Here is a 21,156-nt window from a genome sequence, read left to right on the forward strand (position 1 = left end):
CAGATGAGCTGGCTGGTCAGAGTAAGCTTCAGTGATAAAATGTGTACAGTCTGGAGAACATCTAGACAGCTAGTAAACCTTAGCAAGCTCATGGAGAAACACAATCCATGTACAAGTTAACAAATAAATCAATCACCAGAGGGAAGCTCACATTTTCTTAAAAACATAGGCAATCCTATAATGAACCCGTTTGGGTGAATCTCTGTACTAATCCAGAGCTCAGAATTGCAGAATCAGGGCTGCTATTACAAAAAGAGATCAACTCACCATGTCAGGTGCCCTCATGAAAATTACTATATCCTTGCCCTAGCCTAAGGGCTGGATAAGGTGAAGAACTTCACCCCCCCCCCTCCCAAGGGGAGCAGAGCCTTAAATCCAGATCCTCAGAAGAAACTGACTGATGAATGTTGTAGGAATGAGATTATAAAACACACCCGCTGGGAGAAACAGCAGCAGAAACTGATATGAGCAGCACCACAGGGCACTTCCCAGCCTGTACCACATCTCCAGGCTGAGCTGGCTCACCTGGGGACTCGGGAACCAGCTGTTGCTGATGCAGGTAGGAAGGACAGCAGCAGTTCTTCAGTTTGGATGATGGATGCACACAGACTGCCACAAACGTAATTCTCTATGCCTGTATTACTGTGTCTCGGGAGAGGTTCAGTCAGTCTCCACAGCAATTGCAGAGCCATCAGTCTTACAGAACAGGTCGCTCTTTCTTTTCCTACTTTAAAACTGACTCTATGCCAAAGAGTGTGACATTTTTTAAGTTTGTAGAGGAAACAGATATGCTGCTTTCTTCTACCGTGCCCCCTCCCACCAAAAGACCATTCCATAACTGGAAGCATTACAAAAAGCAAGCTTGCCTTGTTTATTAATACGTTTTTGGAAACAACAAAATAGTGGGGAGCATGGGAGGAATGTACCTTTACTTGTTTCCTACAATGGCAAGATTGCAAACAAATCATTCAATTGCTCTGCGCAGCCCACTATAGTAAATTCTCCTGGGAGTTAGCTGTATTGAATAGCAAAAAACAGCACAGTTGCTTTCTAGTTTTGCATAGCACAATTGCCATTTGGTGAACTGCTATTTAGAAGTCTGACCTAAAGGAAAAGGTTACAATGATTCTCTTGGAGACACACACAGATTTTGACAAAGAAGGCAAATGGGCTTTGGAAAGCATCTCCACAACTAAAACCTTTTGTACGCTAGGTCATTCGAGGGGTTTACACACAAACACTTAATATGGAAGAAAGCCCAGAAATTCCTCAGAATTAAAGGTGAGTGACATCAAGGGAACAAAAGGAGCCTTGAAATCCCGCCTAGCTGTCTAACTACAGTGTGTTTTTTTTTCACACAGGCCATTGCAAACTCCAATTGCCAAAGCCTTTCTTTTTTCTGTCAAGGAGCCAGATGACTCTTATGAAATAAAGAGGGCTTTCAAGATTATGAATTTGGACACAATTGTCATATAGTGCCAAAAGGTTAAAGCAAACTCTCTGGAGAAAGCCTGGTACCTCTTCAGAGCAGCCTTTAGGCTTCATTAAGGAGGGAGAGAGGCTGGGAAGAATATTAACCTTGGTCTCTCAGATCCTACAGATGCCATAAATTCACACATGCATTGCTCATGCTGGACCTGGTACAGGTTCTGAGGCATAGACTTGACGATATGTCAGGGAGGAAGGAGTGGGCTGGAAAGCATCCAAGGAAAGATTATTTTGCTATCTTAAACATTATCACATAAAGCCATGTAGAAAGCTAGTTACGTAAGAAACTGAGTCTCATCCTAGTCTTCTGATTGTCCGCTCGATCAGGAAACTGCTCTGTATACCATACAGAACACAGCATCTTTACTCCTCCGTCAGTATATATAGCACATACATAATCAGGAGGATGTGCTAGCTACAAGAACTCTTTGAGCCTTCCTTCTTCGAGGACAGTTTTATAAGGTCACACAACAAAGTAAGGAAATTACAATACCACATCTCACTGCATCAATTGACTGTCAGTCGATTGACAAGGCTCTACCTTGCTGGCAATCAAATGACTTGTTAATGACTGCCAAACAATACAGTGAGTTGCAGGAATGGGTGGATGGTATAAAAATAGTTGTTCAGTAAAGAGCAAATTCTTTTTAGGGGATGGTATTTGTTTTATGTACAGTAATACGATTTTGTTATGACAATCACCCTTGTCGGGCCAGTAGGGCTTTGAAGGGCTGGGAAATATTTAGTATAGCACCTGTTATTTTAATACAAAAGAGGCTTCTTACTTACAGTATACAAAGACAATTCCCTTCATGCTCCTTGCCAGGTTATACCCTGGAGCAGGTGGTTTGTTTTTCTTTCTTTCTATTTAGAAAAACAATCATTATGCATCATTTTTCACTGATTTTCACCAATTGCACAAACCAACGAGTAAAGCAGAAATTAAGTCAAAGTAATTTTCCCTGGTTCTATGGTATTTCTCCTCCATGTACTACACAGGAAGAATATAGAAGCTGTATACATGATGTGCTTTTTGAGCCCATTCTAAGGGAATGCTCTTCTCCTGCAGGCATAGCACCCTATGTCGAAGCGTTTGATAGGCTGCTGAATGGAAGTGTTGCTGAGTTTCTCAGGTACAGCAAGATTCTTGAAGGTGATGTGAAGACACATGTGAGTATTACTCAAATTTTCCACCCACGGTATAAATGTACAAGTCTTGGAAACTGTGGGACCAGCCTTGATGGCTGAGTAGAGGAGAATTTTAACAGCAGTTCTCTGAATGATTAGTCCTTGAAAACACAGGCATAACACACTGAGGGCATTTGGTTGGGGAAGGACTTCTGGATTCATAAGAGGCTGCCCCTCTTCTACAGCACCAAAGGCTTAAGATTATAGCATGCAAAATATATCAATGTTCTCAGTTGCAAGCAATTTGAATTGTCCTGTTGGCTGCTAAGGTTCCTTTGCAGAACAGGAATGTAGTTAAGAACATGAGTCAGCAATTGAGCAACAAACAATAGGAAGAAATGATGAAATTAATTTTATTTTTTTTTTCATTTTATTTTTAAGCCTGCCTTCTGTAAACTTGGTGGTAGAAGGACAAATATGGACTCATTTTACCACAGTTCCCAAAGCTTACCAGTATAGGTTTTGCCAAAAAAACACCCATAAAAGATACCCACAGGGTCAGTTTGAGCTAGGTCTGAGTGTGAAGCTTTTGACATTATCTAATGGATCCCTGCAGTCAGGCCCATCTCCATGTGTGTTCATGATTTCCCAGTTCCTTGCAGCTGCTGCCCCGCGTAACAAGCAGTGCAGCCAGAAAAGCATGCAGCCCTGCAAGCTGCTGGGATTGAAAGGACAGCATAAGTACTTTGCAAGACAGCCAAAGCAACCAATTTGTTCACAGAGCAAGAGCTGTGAACTGTCTGAACTGTGTTTTGTCTATGGTGTTAAAAGTTCTTGTGAGTAGGGTAGAGATTCTGAGCTGGTTAGGCCTGAAGATCTAGAGGGAGTAAGGAGAATGGATGGTTCTAGAGGATCCCTGTGTTTTTAAGGAAATGCTGGATTTCCTTTTTTTTTGTAAAAGGAAATTATACGTAAAAAAGTCTTTTTACATTAACAGCTATTCTATAAGCTGCTATGTATGTACTTTGCTCTTAAAATAAATAAGAGGAAAATTAATAAACTGGGGAAACAATCCCTATACACCTAACAGAGCAGAGAACAGATCCCTGGAAGGATCTGTCCTAGCCTTGGTCATGAAGTTCATTAAGCACCATTATTTTGCAGTTGATTTCTCAACAGTTTAAAACCAATATACAGAAGTAGCCTTGGTACTGCACCCCAACACAAAGCAATGAAAAAGTTCACATTTAACATTGTAAATGACTAAACCCTCTGTAATTTACAGTATCTATAAATGTTTAAATCAGTAAATGTATTAATTTGCACATTTGTCACTATTTGACATTTATAATTGAGTCCATATAAAATAATATGTATAATTTATCTGCCATGTCTGTGGATAGTCCCCAGCATATTGTTGATGATAGTGTAATGCAAACCATAATAAGGAGCAAGTATTAGGACTACAAGATTATACATAAATGACTTTCCTTTACATAAAGGAACTGGTGATTCTGATTGCAGCCTATTAAATATTCTGAAATCTTAGATCCCGAATTTACAGCACGAAGCAGACCGTGGATGCCTTATGCTCATACTTATCACTGCAGCAACATCTGTGCTTTACCTTAACAAGTGGAACAAGGAGTATTTTTCTTCTGGGTGTCTTATAGACCATGTGTCCTCAGCATTATACTTGCAGCTGCTGTCTCTGCCACATAATTAGCTGAAGGGAAGGTTGTATTTTATTTCAGAAAACACCTGTTGCCTAGAAAACCTCACATACCTGACTGAGCAGAATGGTAATATGAGTGAAAGAGCGACTTTATATTATGCTACAGATATAAGGGATTTAACATGATGTGTTTCGTGCTGATTGCTGTAGGGATTGTGCGGTTTGTGTTTCTGATGAAAGGAAGAACACAGCCATAACTCGTATCTGTTGTGCGCCCCACGCCTGTTCTTTCAGCATGCTGAAATAGTCTATTGAAAGAGAACAAAAATAAAAAAGAAAACTAACAGCTAGCTCCTGGCTCCATGCAGCACAGTGGATTTTACAAAGATTAGTTTATCAAAGAAGTGTTCTGCTTAGACTCAGTCTTGAGAGCAACATATTTCTCATTCAAATTACAGTACAATGCTGAAGCTCTGAGGTCAACTGCATGAAAGAAACTAACCACTTTTTAAACGACAGATAAAATGGCTAGCCTTTTTACGTAGTCTACTGAAAACAAATTATCCTTAATGGCTAGGACGAGATCCCTTTCCTGTTCTATCACTGTGGGATAAAAATGTGGTGATTATATGGGTGTTTCTGTGGCATACAGAAATGCCCCTAGAGGCGCAGAGTTTATGAAGGACCTGTATACTGTCTGTGCCATAACAACAGAGCATGTGAAGTTGCTGAATAGTGAGCATGGCCAGGACTGCTGCCAACCAGCTGTCCTTGGCCTGACATACCAGTGCCTCGGAGGCTGTCACCAACTATTACAGGTTAGAACAGCCCTGAAGCTGATGGACCATGTGTGCCAACACTGGACCATTCTTCTCTCAAAATGAGGGAATTCAAAAGCAGTAAAACATAGACTGCGGGCCTACAGCATAGACAGTTCCCTCGTAACCAGCAGATATGATAGCAGTGGCTGATTGCTAGACCACAGAGATACAAGTCCTATCATTATTTGCCCTGATGCATCCACCGCTACAGAAAATGAGCTGAGGATGATGGCGAGCTGCCTGAGGAAGACAGTCTACCTTCAGATTGTGTCCCAGTGGGAACACTGGGCAGGCAGATTTGATGGGCTCTTTGGCATGACAAAGCATAGCAAGCAGGATTTCAGAAGAGTAAGAACAGGTTTTTGTGATGTGTTTATGATGAGCTTCTATGCATTGTTTTTGTTTTTGTGGTATCTCAAGTGATGGGACACTTTGGCTCGAGTTCGAACAATGTACCAGATGAGACATAATGATAAGAAGAGAATGTACTAGTTCTACAAGAAAAAGACAGATAACATAAAATTTCCATATTATAGTGTTGCATGTGATATGGAACAGAGAAGAATTACAGCCTCCCTGTCAAACACATGCACTAATACTTGCCTTTTTATTATTGTTTATTTGTAAGAATCTTCTAATCTCCAAACCCCAGCAGTTCAAAGAACAGATTGACTGGGTGATTCAGTTATACTCCCTTTTCTCTCATCCAAGCTATTTAGCTAGGAAAGGTAAACCAGAGAAACATTGACATCTTTCTCCTCCCCCCTACCATCAAATTCCAGCTGCTGAAATGCAGAGCTCAGACAGACAACCAACTACATCATGTAGCATAGATTGAAGCACTCAGGAATACAAAGGCTGTTGGTTAGCTTGTTCCTTACGGGGAGAGAGTGAAGATACAACTCAATTACCTGTATGACCATGCAAACAACATGCCAGGGGAGCAGCAATTAACAGAACTGTATCCCACCTGTAGGGATTCTCTGTGTACATCCACTGATCTGTTTCCATTGTGAGCAGAGGAAGCAGTGTTCACGCTATGGAAATGCTGTTTGTATGCACATACCCACAAAGGTTTCCTTTTCTTTATCTATTACTCAAACACTATGACATTCTCCTCTGCTCCTTCCAGGCACAGTCCATGTGAATACAGACAGACATCTGAAGGCAGGAGTTATCTTTAATGAGGTATCTTTTACAAGTTATCTTTATATTCGCACTCTGCAAAGTGCAGCTCCAGTTTGGCCCATCAGCAAAGTTAAAAAATTATAGCGTTCCCATTTCTTCCAAAGAGTAGTTATTACACATGCCATAGCTGTATCTTGCCTTTTCTTGTGAAAGATGCTGAAGAATTAGTCAATGACATTCACAGCCCTGAACTTCGAACCGGATATTCTGTCTGTGACATACCGAACAAACACTTTTGCGCTTCATATTACCTAATCAAAGCACAGACTATCAAACCCATTATTTGGCTGATTCCTCATTAACAAGGCAATTTGCTTACAGGGCAACAGAATGCACAAGTGTACTCTCCATGTTGTTCTTTTGTGCCCAGAGGCTGTGTGGTTTTAGGCATTGTGTTGAAAGTTGAATTAGAGCTCAGAGGAGAGGATGATGTCAACATGCCCAAAGAGAAGCTCGCTGTCAGCCTGCCTTTGCATTTCTGTGATAGCTATTTTCTGGTGGATGAAATAAACACCAAACCAAGTAGCTACCATAGGACCTGGAAATACAAAATTAAATAAATAAAAGAATAATGACAAATATTTTTTACAGTCTAGAAAATAATCTGCTGAAATAGACTAAACATAGAAAACAGTTCTGCCATCCATCAAAGTGAAAGCAAAAAGAACAACAGCAAATAATCAGCAATAAAAAAGCAACCTTGGAAATGTATCAATATTAGAATTTATTTTTAATGATAATTCAGTAATATTTCTCACCTTGCATGTCTAACATAAGATATTCATAGCATAAGCAATGAAGAATATTCGCTTTATTATGACAAGCAAGCTGGAAATACAATGTGCACAGTGTAGGCAAGTGGTTAATCCAGAACAAGTATCATTTTTAGGTGCTTTACAACTTTTGATTGGTCTTTTCCAAGGGATGACTTCACTCCTGGCCTAAGGGTTGGATCTGGCTTTAAAACAAGTGGGGTTTATTGGGTCAGGTGCAGTGGCGTGCAGACCTGGTTGCACTCATCTAACTGTAAGACACCTGGTTGGCAAGAAACATGGCTCTTAAGCATGAAGAACATGGCCATGGCTAGTATAGACCAACACCCCCTGGAAGAGTGGGAGTTTTTCCATTAATTTTGATGAAACCTGGATCAAGCTGTTTGTTTCTTGATACTGACATTGCACCAAATGCCACTTGCTTTTCCTCTTATTGAAAAAGGCCAGGAAGACACAAAATTCTCACAGACCCTTCTGAAAAATGTGTGATGGTGGCCAGTACTGTGCCTTTAGTAGTGTATTGCTGGCACAAGAAACACACACCTGGAAATTTAGGCTAGTGGTGGTGGGAATACATAACGAGAACAGTCCATATGGCATTTCCTCAGTCAGAAGCACAAGAAGTCAGAAACACAAACAGTCAAGGCTGTCAACAGTCTTCATAACCTGTTTTCATGGGGCTTGCTTCTTTGCACAGGGAATAGTTCAAATCTAAATCCAAATGTTTGTTTCAAAGTAGTGGAGTCGATCAGGGGCCGTTTTTTGGATAAGGCTCTAAAACCGTTGGCCCCTAAAGCGGGGATTACATCTGTATGTGGTTACCCAGTAAAACAGGAGGTTTTGATTCCAAAAAGAAATCAGAAGAAAAGGATCAGAATAGTATGACTGGGAAGCCTTAGATGCGATGGGAACCAAAAGAAAACTCCATCGTGTTTGCCCATGAAAATGTTGGATGATAACATGCACTTAAAAAAAAAAAAAAAAACAACTGATAGTGAAAGGCTCTTTAATCTCCCATATGGATTCAGAATGATACCCAATGTTCAGACTAGATTTAAGGTGCATCTTTTACCAATTAATTTAATTAATGATTGGAGCAATTTACCAAGGCACACAATGATTTTTCAGCCATTTTAAGTCTCTAAATAAGAACTGATCATATGCTCTAGCTCATGCTAATTTTGTTAGCCTCTAAAAATCTTTCAATGAAGCCCTTTATGAACAAATTTGAACCTACTGACATGAAACCTGTTTTTCTCAGTGGTTTTCCATGGATTCCTTACAAAAAGTCTACAGACCTAGAGGCATAAGTGCCCCACAGGTTGAAAAACACTGCCTCAGCTTAAGCTAAAATCATGAGGTGATACAATTACATGACTAAATTAGTTAGCTAAATAACAGGTATGGACCAGCTGCACTCACAGCCACACAGTGTGACTGTGTCTCAGTTAGGGATGATGTGAGACGTGGAGCTGGTGGAGATCCCAGGTTCATGAGGAAGTCTTCAGAAGCCTTGGTAAGATAATCACACTTTTATCTTTCTCTCTGATTCAAAAGCGGTCCACGTTTGTGAGTGCATAGGTGACGGTCATCTTAGCCACTCAACCTCTGAAAAGTGAGGTCTGGACTACTTACAATAGCAATTTCCAGTGAACCACTGGCAAATGAAACTATCTCGGTCCATCAGGAAAACTAAGACAGAGAAGCCAAGAGAAAACATTCCTGCTTTCAACATCAGGATGAACTCCTCATGACTGAAAACTCTTTACTGGTACCAGTGCTCATGGTTCTTATTTCTTTTATGAGGAATTATGATTTTTCTTGTTGGAGCTGTAACACTATTTAAGCCCATATATTTCAAGCTGAAAAATATGTATCCATGGATGTTTTTTGTTGTTGTTTTTTAAAAACAAAACCAACTTCATTTGAGTTTTGAGTACCACACCATGACACTTATCTCCCTTACTTGATTGACGTCATTTGTTGCTACAGGCTTTGAGCAAGTCTTTTATTAATTTTTGGTCCCATTCTTTCCGAAAAGCACATGCACAGTCTTTTCACTCATGCTGCCACCCCATCCCTGACCTGCTTTTATTTTGTTAGTTGGTGGTTGCAACTGTTTTGAGTGTATAGAAATGCTGGGATTGGAAACTGAGAAGGCTGTTCATTGTAGTCAGCAAAAAAACAAACAATGAGCTCAGAATCTGGCTCTTCAGTCAGTTTCTAGTAAAAAGGAGTTCAGTGGATAATGAGAATTAAGCCACAAGGGAAACCAATGCGCAGTTTGAATGTTGTTTTAAATAAGCTGGGAGTGCTGTCAGGAGTGATGAGGATAAAATGTGGCTAAAGATATGTATTGCCTCTTTACAGTTTGAATTGCATGATCAATACGGCAAGATTTCTGAATGCTGAAGAGCCCACTGGGAGAAATTAAACCATGTCACTGTCACTGCTCGCTTCTGTTAGTCTACTGACATCCATAAATTGAACTATATATTTCTACAATTAATCTGAACTGCAAAACAGCTCAATCTTTGCTATTTTGTCTCATCTATTTAACTGGGTTTTATTCTAAAGCTCAGAGCTACAATAAAAAGATTGGTTTAAAGATCTCAAAGTAGTTCTTCCAGGCTGCAATGTTTATTTTTTGTTGTTTCAGTACATGTCCTGTTTAAAGAACAACCTTAGGTCAGAGTAGCTTTTCAATCCCATCAACATGCATGTCGGTATCTACTTTGCCTTTCAAAGAGGCTGAGGCCCAACCTCCAAGTAAATCTGGCCTTTCGGTATTTAGCACCTCTGAAAAGCAAAGCATGCACCAGGTGAGAAGAAACCTTAATTATTGCTATAGAACTCCTTGTATAGTTCATATATATGAACTTCCTTCCATATTACTGCATTTTGGTCTGGGTCTGGGATTCTTCAAAGGCAATACAAGTGGAAGTGAATTACCAGGGGATGGATTCCGGCATTTTTAGCCTTTGAGGTGTTTTTAGGGAGCTCTGTGGGACTGTTTGCAGGAAGAGGTGGGTAATAATGTCAGAAGTTGTCCTGAAGTGTGCGAGAGGCAGAACATGCAAAACGCCATTTCAATACATGAGCCTGTTTCTCCAAGCTCTCTCGCTGAAGACGGTGCAATTTCTTAGAAAAGGATGAATCTCCAGTCTTTATATTCAGTATTTTTCAGACACAGAAAGTCAGGAAGTAAGGTCCTTTACAGAGTGCCAAGTGAACACTGCTAAAAGAATATTTATGAAGTGATGCCTAAACAAGTGATGTAGCTTTTTTAATTTACAGTGATAAGCATCTGGAGTTCCTAGAACTTTTATTTGTTAAAATGGGGACACGTGAATGCCATCCTAAAGCGTGTTAATCATAGCTTTTCAGATATTCCCTCAGCACGTATTTGGACCTCCACTGAGAAGAGCTTGTAAGGCCACTGCTGGGGATGGGGAGGGGGAATGCTTAGCAGCAGACTTCAGTGGCAAAACAGTCCATCAGAGAAATAACTGGGGTTCCTGCAGCTGGTGCAGGCAAAAGCACATGTCAACACATGTCAACAAGACGTGCAGATCCCTGAGATCTCTGTGAGACTCCCCTACATCTCTACAGCTTGTGTAATACAGAGAAATAAAATGACAAGTGAGTAACAGCTTAGCCCAAACAGTAACTATCCAACTGTCTTAGGTCATTAGCACTGAAAGATCTTTAAGACCAATACTGTCTGAGCTTCACCAGACATAAGAGCTGTGAGAGCCCTGAGTGTTTTATGTCACAGCCCCGCTCACTGAAAGGTCAAACCAGTGAACCTAGATGCAGATGCTACTCTGAAATAACAAATAAATAATGCTGGCTGGTGCTGCATGCAGTTAACATGACACAGCGTTTCGCACGCTGGCAGACAGAAACAGCTAGAGAGAGCGGCGCTGCTCTAACCTCAGCTTGGTACTGGACCGGCAGTAGCAATGCTGAGAAATTTTAGCAAAAATTCCCTAATATAGACATCGCTATGGAGGCTGCAAAATGCTACAAATAAATAAATAAATACATAAAAAACGCAGGACAGATGATTGGTGGTAGCCAAATGGGTCTGTCTGAAAATAGCAAGTATCTGAGGTGGAGGCTGGCTCCGTCAAAATCAATGGCAAATCTCCCACTGACTTCAATTTTTACGACAATTTCAACCCTGTTTTCTATATGGACCAGTAAGAGAAAGGTGACAGTTTTTTTTTTTCTTTCTTCCCTTTTTCTTTTCCAGTATAAAGTGCACTGTTTGGAGAGCTGCCACTGACTCGTCAGCATTTGGCCCAGTTTTAAATAAATCTATATCAGCCAATTAGCTGTACAAAATAAATGCTGTCTCTTCAGCTGGCCTGGATAGTTTCTATGGCAGCCCCATATTTAATCTAAACTCCATTCTTTTTCCATTTCTTGCCCTTAAAGCCAGCAGCCACTTCACCACTTCACTTTGAAGAGGCTGTTGGAAGCAGAATGTAAAGGCAGACTGTTTCTCTTCCCCTGGCAGTCCTGTTCCCTTTACAGAGAGATTGGGGTATTTGCTCACAGCAGTGAAGCTCTGTCTGTAGATGTCACTTGCCATCAGTCACTGTGTCTCTTAGACCCAAAGGACCCAAAATTATTTCTGCAGAAACTATGATTAAAACTCAGGATCACTAAATCCCCACTCTTTTCCCCCATGTCCTGTTTAATATTTTGTTTCAGAATAGAGTCAGTAAGTTTGTTTCAGAAATCCAAAACATATACATATCTGTGTTTTGATTTACAAATATCACTTGTAATGTCAGAGGGTATATATATGCACGTGTGTCATTCTCCACTAACAGAAGTTCAGTGGATTCTGATATTTACATTCTTCTTTTCAGTGCTGTGACTGAGGAAATACGTTATTAAATATAATTACCTTTGTCAAATTTAATATTATCGGGTCAATAGGTTAATTTTATTGACTAAATTTCATTAGGAAATCATTGGTCTGTTTCTCTTACTTCTATTTAGTTTTGATTTTTTTTTTCCAAAGACTGAATTTACTTGTAACTTGAGATCTGAATGCATGTGCCAGTCTTCCTCTTGTAGTTTGCCAAACTGCTGTCACATAAATAATGTTTGTATTCATTACTGCTTGGATACCAGAGTGATGGGCAACTTAGACTGAATAAAATGTTTAAAATGCGAAAGAGGCAGATCCTAAGATCATGTCTGCTCTGGAGAACTGAACTTTCCCAAACCAGGCTGGTAGCAGTTGAAGCTTCTGGTTCAGTGCAGCTATGTCAACACAGTCTGAAACGGTGCAAGTTGGGGTGGAATCCACCCTCATGCTGCTTTAAACGGGTTGGAGCATTGTGGCCCTTGGACATCTCTCACAGCCTCTGGCAATTTTTTGAGCTGTGGTTTCTGGGAGATATCAAAACCTAGCACCGTACTGTGACGGAGTAGGTTAAACATGTTGTCATTAAAAAGATGATTTCTAGATATGTATGATTCTTCCATTAACTTCTTCAGGCTTAACTGTAGAGAGGGCTGTCTGTGCTGTGACTGTGATGGGGATGGAGAGGTGACTACTCACTGCAGTCAGCCTCAGATTTCAACAGGAGTGGAACTGGGCTGACGTCGAACACGTCAAAATTCTCTTCTAACCATACCAACCACCTAAGGCAACTACCAAGCACACCTGAGTTCACTGATAGGGAATGGCATACCAGACAGCTGTGGCATTCAGGCCCGGTCACGGCCATCTTCTCCAGCCTTTAACGCAAGCAGCTAAAACAAAGCAGGAAAGGTTTTGAGGAATTTGCTTCCTTCGGTATGCTTACCTCAGCTGCAGAATCTGTCTGATGATTGCTGTATCCATGCACAATCCTAAGAAGCCCAAAAAGATTACGCAAAGTTTTTAGACGTCAAGTATCTGTTGCTCCTAAATATCCCATTTCTATCTGCAGATAAATGTGTGCAAGTTTGTGTTCCAGTCTACTCTGATAAATTTACTCATGATTCCCATGCATTTTTGACACTCGGGCCTCATTACTATCATTCATTATAGCTGAAAGAGTTTCAGCTGATTTATTCTGTGGCAATCTCTTGGCTAAGTATCACAAGCTGTTGAGAAAAATCCCCTCTGAAAATCCGTTTGAGTGAAATGAGTGAAATCCATTTTCACTCATTAGTCTTCAATGGATATGGGGGTCTAATGAAAGAGTCAGCTCCCTATAATAAAATAAAATAAAAAAAAGAATGCTGTCTGCTTAGTTACACAGCCTGCCTGCTAAATAGAAGGAAGTAGCAATGAAGTGTCACACTTCAAAGACTCAGAGAAAGGACTGGGACGGTGATAGACTGAGCTACTGCATCCATAATGAGAAGAAGCTCTTCTAATACTTCAGTGGGATGCATGGAAAGAAATACTGCGTGCTCGGAGGATGTAGTAAAACTCAGAATCCCATTTTCAATGTTGTTGAAGAAAGAAGGGAGTAACTGTGGCAGAAGTCCTCTAAAACTGTGCTTGTAAAAGCACACAGAATGTGTTAGTATTTTCATTAAAATTTAAATTCAAAGGTGTGAGATGTGAGTGCTTTGTTTTTCATACAGCTAAAAACCTTTGAGGCTGGATATACTTTGGGGATACAGTATCCACAGTCAGTAGTATGTAGTCCTCTGACCACTGCATGTTTCCAATGTCCTACAATAAATAGGGGGTAATAAAAAATGTGATACAATTTTAGTGTACCAGAGGAATAACTCAAGAGTGTTACTAATGTCATAGGTGCCCTTAACAGCAGGAGACTTCTAAGAGACACCTCCCAAACAATTTGAGAAAGTGGCCTTGATCACAGTCTGATAAATATAAAAGAGTGATACTTGTCTGGATGAGAAGTATATCCTGATGCCACATCCAACAATAGTTTCACGTTGGTCAGATGAGCAAGGCATGTGTATGAGGCAATGACGGTCCTTTAGGAACATCACTGTACATTTTCCAACAGTCTGTCTCTAGCTATGATCAAATTCCAGTGCTTTGGCAGAAAATAAGTAAAAGTCTGACAAGAAACCAGTTGTGACATTGTAATCTGAGTGGAGGTTGTAGTCTGAGTGGAGAAAAAAGTCCTACTCAGTCTCTAGGAGTTACCAGTGGGAACCCAAAAGCATGGATTTAATACAGCGTAAACAAAATGACAGACACATTTTTTTTCAAATCTCATTGATGTTACCAGCTCAGTATATGTTGAAGAATTCATAAAACAGGCTTAATTTTCTCTATCTAAGAGAACTTTGCTCTTGTTTTATACTCTGTTTTATCAGCTTGCAAAGTTCTGTCTTAAAATAACATTGGTTCTTTGAGGAATACCAGAAAATGTTTTGCCACGTACATTGCAGAAATGCATAAACACTTTTCACAAAGCTGGCTCCCTAGCTTTTCTACCTACATTTTCCAGTCTTCAGCATTTCTAATCAATCTGTTCCTCGTTTACACCCCAAATTTAGCATTGTTTTAAATTGCAGGGGGAGGAGGAGGATAGAACTGCTAAACTTTGTCCTGTTCATATTACCTGTGACAACAAAGTTATCTTACTCTTCTCAAGTGATGAGTAAGCCATTCTCAATAGTATTAAACCTCACAACTTTGTGTTGCCTCCAAATTTTATGAGTGTACATGTAATTTTTGCTCCTAGAACACTAACAAACATAGTGATGGTTCTTTAAACTAACCCTAAGAAACATGGCTAGCAACTTCCCTCCTCTCAGATAACACCTTCTGTAGTGTACCCTACTGTTGTCTCCATTTTTTCCAGCTTCTTCTCTAACCTAGAATTTTTATACTAATTTGCATTATTTTCACCTAAAGTAAGGATTTCCCCCGAGGATCAACAACATTTTATGTAATATCTCTATAGACTAGATCTGGTCCATTATCCTTGTCTAAGAAACTGACAGCTCAAAACAATCCCCAACAGTAATGATTTTAACCACAGAAAATAACACGTTGCAATTTCTCTCATTTTTAATTTGCATCTCTGTTTTTAATCACTCGTTTTGAATCTTTTCTCAATGTGTATGGTGCTGAAATCAAACTTATACCCATGAAAGCAGTTGGCACACTTTTTTTTCCTGTTTCTTGGGTATATTTGCCCAATCCATCGTTACATACTTCTTTCACCTGGTACTATCTGTAAATGATAGGTATTAAAAATCTTTTATACTTGTGCTTCCATCTAACAAGGTCTGCAGTAATGAACAAAGATGATATGGGCCCAATTATTCATATATTTGACTTCCCTTTCAACTGGGGCAATTCCCATTGACCTATCATCATTCTCCTTAGTTATCCTTTAATTATCCTCACGTATATCAAACTCCTTGAAGATTGGGGAAAAGTATTTATTCAACAGTAGCTAAGTTAAACATCAAGAACAACGTAAGGATGCCCAACTTACCCTTGAGGTCACTGTCATGGCCTCACTTCATCCCTTGATTTCTTTATTGTTCCAGTAGAATTAAAATACAAACAAAAAAACTATTGCTTTGTTTTACTTCTCTGTGCTAGACGTAGTTCAACAAGGCAGTTATCCTTCATCCCTTTGCTTCTTTATTTTATAATCCCTGAAACAAAGTTTTTCCTGATAATCAAGGCCTCTTCTCACTTTTTGTATGTTCTGTACTTATTCTTAGTATCTTGCTTCAGTCATTTATTCACCCAGAGAGTAGCCATTTCTCACAAATTCTCCCTCCTGCCCAGCATGCATAGATTATTTCCATTATTAATGCAAATCCATTCTTTCCTGCATTCAGTTCATTACGCTCCTCAGGCGAGTCATCTTCATTCAATTATTTTTCTATTTTCTAAAAGCTTGCCATTCTAAAATATCAATCTATAGATTTATTTTTGTCTGCCTTGCAATATAGGGAGAACTGAATCCATTCATAATCACTTCCTCCTAGAATATTATTTTTTGGTCAGCTGTTCTGCAAGATCCTCCTCACGCACAAAAACTAAGCTTAAAATAACCATGCATGTTGTTGTTTTAAAAATTTCTGTACCAAAAAGTCAGTCTCCTGAAATGTCTAAAAATACCTAAACCTTGCTATTATTGATGATATTTATGTCTGTGTCTGGAGAGGTTACGTCTCTTATGCTCATACAATTTCCCTTATAATTTATTTCTTTATCCATTTATAGAAATGATTGCCCTCTTCCAAATCTCAGCCTGTCAGATCATAACACCACCTTCTACCTAAATACTGTCCAAGTTGGGCCTCTTTTACTGTTCTTGCAGGGATTTTCATCCTAACAGATAATGTTTTATTCATGCCATCACATTTTAAGATGGATAAACACAATTTGGCTGTTTTACTTTGCTGCAACTTTGGATTTCCTGACTTTTATGTATTTTAAGTTGCATCCACATAGGCCTGTATATAAAATTTACTTGTTTTCTTTTTAGATTGAAGAAACCCCAAAGAAAAACAGCATGAACTTCCCCACCCTTTCACAAAGTGGTTATAAATATACCCATTCATATTAGATTAACTTAACTGCATTTGGTTTGGCTTGGTTTTATTTAGCAATATACACTACTTATGAATAGTTCTCTTCTGTGCCGCTAATGCTTTGTTCTAGTCACTACTCACCCACTTGCGTGAGGTGATATTGGAATACTGATTGGATTCAAATCAATATACATCATTCATAATATACAGAAAATGTGTATTGCTCAAAAAAAACTGTCAGACGCAGCTTTAACACAAATTCTGGAGTTCTGTTGGAGGAGATTGCCCCAAAATCTTCAACCACCATCTCTCATAGTCATTGATATTTGGGTCTTCACAGAAACACAGGCAAGGAATGAATTACAGCACAGTCCCTCAGCAAATATGCCAAGCTCAATTCTTCTTAAACATCACTACAGGCTAGACTACAGTGCAATAGAAAGTTTGCAGGTTAGAAGTTTCAGCACTAGTAAGTTGTTATCATGCACTCAGAGCAAAAATATTGCCATTAAAATGCCTAGACATTCTCTAAAGTGTTAAAGGTAAGTCCTCCCATGACTAATCTCATACATGTTAAGCCTGAGACTGCCTATCAACTCATTTTATTTCCTATCTGAAGAAGATAGGAAACCTAACCTTAGATTTCCAAAAAAATATATAGCTAAGCTAGTATTTTAAATGAGAAGCAGCAAGAAAGATTTGAGCTGTCACACTTGACTTTGAGCTGCCAAAAAGAGGTACTGAAGGTTACAGGCTAAGGTTTAATGTATATTTCTCCTTTCCTTACAGGCAGAGATGGTACGTGCTGCTTTCCAAGCACAAAGATCTTTCCTGGTGTTAGCATCTCAGTGTCAAGAGCCTCAAGAGGTAAGAAAACTAACCTAGAGTTTCAAGAGGCACTGTATTAAAAAGGCCGTGTTCCTTTATGTTTTGTATCAGTCCCTGAATTTGCTTTTATTTGTTACTGTATTTATGTAGTGCACTTAGAGGCTCGCTTTCAGTGTTATTAGCATGATACTGCTGTAATCAGAAAGACATGGTTCAGAGTTAAGAACCTTTTCTGTACCAATACATATAAGATCACTGCAGAAACCAAAAGAGGTTTTCTTTATAGGGCTGTAAGTGGGATCAGTTTTTCTCTAGAAGCTGGAAATGCTATGCAATACAATGGCTTTTTGCTAGCTCCACAGGGTTGCTGTGTGATCGACTCTGAAGTGAGGGAATAAGCTATTGAGAGAAAAAGAATCAATACTAGCTCCTAGACTGCATATTCTCCAGGCTGAGGTCCAGGTTAGGCTAATTTTGGAAGAGAGTCAGGGCTTTCTGTCAACAAAAGAAAAAAGCATTTTATATCAAGTTGATTTATTTACTTTTGCGGTAACCCCTCACAACTAGAAAGCTCACGGAAGCTGTGGAGTTGTTACGGTATGGCATTTGTGGTTTCAGTAGGGCCCAGTAGCACTGTATCATTCCTGGGAATGGTGATCCGGTAGCCCTTCTGTGGGATTACCCTTGACCCTTCCTTCTAGGAGTGTGCAGAGGATCAAGTCTTCACTTGCACAGGCTCACTATGTCCTCCACTTCTGTCTTTTTCTCAGGTCCCTGCTCCATAGTTCATTAAAAATTCTCAAATCAGAACTCCCTGCTACTCGTACGAATTATTGAAACCTCACTGTCATTGGGGATCTTTGAGACACAGATTGAAAGTTTTTCCAATCAGTACATTTTAATGACAAGTATACTCAAGGAAAAAAAGAAAAAAAGAAGAAAAAAAAAAAACACAGATATTCCAGGTGAGACTTCAGATTTGTAGAGTTTCAAGTAAGAAGGGATCAGTTGTTTTTGCAGCTGTCCCTGATCTCAGAGAGTAGAAGTGGGTCATGACTCACAGAGAACAGGCAAAATTCCCACTGGTGCAGGCCTCAAGCAGTCATTTATATTGGCTGTGAATACAATTGCACCCAGTGGCCCACAAAACTCTTCGTGCTCATAGGTAAAATATTTGCCAATGAACAGTTTCCAGTGGCCCATAATGTAATGCAGTGTTCTGAATTGCTGGTGTCCCTGCTCTGGTGACCGAAAAAGCTACGGCTCGCTATTTATGTGGCCTCCTGTGATAACATGGTGTCAGTGTGATTTTCTCTGCTTTCATTTAACTATCTTTTAGCACAGAGGAAGTGCCACAATACATGTGTGTGCACATCATTTCAAAGGTAAAATACCAGGAATATTACAGGTTAAGGTTCCTTCCTCAGTGACAACAAACCCAGTCCAATTACTGTTTTTTTTTTTATTTTTTTTTTTAACATAAAGACTGCTAGGTATACTTTTTGATAGGCATCCAAAACCAGGTTGTTAATTCTTTTCTCCTTTTTGCACAAATTTTCTTCTGTTCAGATTTAGATTTGGCTATACTATAGACAGCCTGAAACTAATTGAAGGCTGCCTTTTCTGTGCAATTTGAATAGTATTTTCCACTGCAGAGAGTGACAGTTCCAGGCATCAGGCTCTTTATATCTGCATCTCACTGACAAAAAAAAGATCCTTTTGCAAAGCCATATTGGTTAACAGTTTTGAAAAAGCTGTTTAGCACCAGATAACCCTATGGAGGGAAAGCAGTGGGGGTCTTACCCCCCAGGACTTTATTGGTGTGATGTCCTCTGGGCTCGGGTTGTATTTACAGCCTAGAGCCACAGAGTCAGTGTGGAATCCAAACAGGAAAGCTAGTCATTAGTGTATCAGAATGCACAGAGTAGAGAAAAGCAAATGAAGATGACAGCATATCTATAAATGCAACAGAAAAGAGAGTAATTCTGTCATTCAGCTGTCTAGACTGTTTGCTTTATAATGTAAAGCTGTGAATGAGCCAGCGAGTTGCGATTATGGCATAGTAGCTTTGCAGACATTCAGAGACAGCGGTGTGGAGACTGAGGGGATTTACTGAGTTCCTGTCATGTTGGGATGTCATACATGGTGCCTTTAAAAAAAAAAAATGGGAGGGGAAAATGCCCTGGAAAAATAAATTAGCTCAGCTCTTGCAGCTTACAAACTAATGAACAAGGAATTCAAACACAAAGAAAGCTCCTATATGTATAATAATCCTTAGATTTTTTTTTTTGCTTAGCGAAGGGAGAAGAGAAATACCTATCATACAAAAAGCAGTATTTTTTCCCCTCTATGAAAATGTTGAAGGCTCTAGTATTCATTTTGTTTTTTTAACTCCTTCTGTGAGTCACCAGCAAAAATTTTCAAACAGTTAAGCCTGTTTAAGTTGCTATTGCAGAGTTTTGCTTCTTGATAATGATGCTGATATTTTCTCACTTGGAATCTGCTGCAGTGCACAGCCTTTATTATCTGTATATGTGAAAATAGTAGGAGCCGAGAAGGTAATTCCAGCTGGCATACCGATCTAGCATCAACTGCAATAAATTACTTAGCAGAGAGCATGTTCTGTTACTTTTTATGGTCATGTTCTATATTTGTGTGTGCAGGGGAAGAGATCACATGACAAAACCACTGTTTGATATTCCTGTTTGTGTATGTCCCAGCTAATGGCTGCGGGATGCAGGCTCATTCAGCAGGATGGAATTCTTGAGTTTATCCACTTCTTAGAAATTATTTGCTGACGCCAAACTTCAAATGTTAAAACTAAAAAACTTATAAGTTGTTTATTATAGAGAGATGGCAGAAAGAAGATGGTGAATTGGAAAGAAATTAGACTATTGTTATATTCTGGGAGAAGTTGTTTAAAAGGCATTTTGAGAACATATTGCCTGGGCAATTCAGAATATAACATGTTAAAGAAACCTTTCACATAAACCTTCACAAAACAATATGATATAGCCTGGTTCTCAATTTTCTTCTCCCTGTAGTCTAAGTCAAATACAACTTGGACTGTAAAATTATTATATTATATTGCATAATAGTTTAAAAGTTATTAGTCTTACTGAACAACTTTATCTGTTTATCAAGTTGTTTGTTTTTTTTTAATGATCTTGAATACTAACATATGAGATCACTGCTCAAAGGCATGGCACTGAATTCATTGTGAATGGTGATTTATATATCATCTCTTTATGAGTTGTTTCATTTCACTTTGTGTTCAAAATTTTAATTATTAATTTTATATGTTGATAACTATATGTTATATGCAATATATAAATGTATTTATGTGTTATTTTAAATATTAATTATGTGTATTAATATTAATTACCAATTATAAAGCTCACAGCAATAAATAGTTCTAGAATAAGGTAACTTGCTGCTGTGTTTATCAGGAGCTACTCACATTCACTTTATTCCTCAGACTTGTTACGTGAAGAGGGTGAGGTTTTTGTTAATGAAGTCATGGTATGTATGTTGACATTGTTGACTTGAGGCCTTATTTAAGTGTGTTTGAAGTTAAGTCTTCCTACAAACAGAAAAATGCCCTTGTAAGTAGGCAAAACTGAATGAAAGCAACTCATGATAACAAGTACTGCAAACAGATTTAAATTACAGATGCAGTTCAGACTGCAATTTATTATGTAATTTCTCATTAAACTAAAATGCTGACTTCATATGACTGACAGAACTCATGGAT

The 21,156-nt window shown here is 39.1% G+C and overlaps 1 protein-coding gene across 1 annotated transcript in view; it reads left to right on the plus strand.

The window, feature by feature from the left end:
* CAP2 (cyclase associated actin cytoskeleton regulatory protein 2) overlaps window positions 1-21,156 on the plus strand; it is a 63,513-nt gene that overhangs the window by 12,316 nt on the left and 30,041 nt on the right. The window contains exons 3-4 of the mRNA XM_032182958.1: window positions 2,558-2,658; window positions 17,364-17,441. Coding sequence (XP_032038849.1) covers window positions 2,558-2,658; window positions 17,364-17,441 — 179 coding nt within the window. The remainder of the gene's footprint in view (window positions 1-2,557; window positions 2,659-17,363; window positions 17,442-21,156) is intronic.

Source organism: Aythya fuligula, chromosome 2, assembly GCF_009819795.1.
Source record: "Aythya fuligula isolate bAytFul2 chromosome 2, bAytFul2.pri, whole genome shotgun sequence".
NCBI classification, from domain to species: Eukaryota; Metazoa; Chordata; class Aves; order Anseriformes; family Anatidae; genus Aythya; species Aythya fuligula.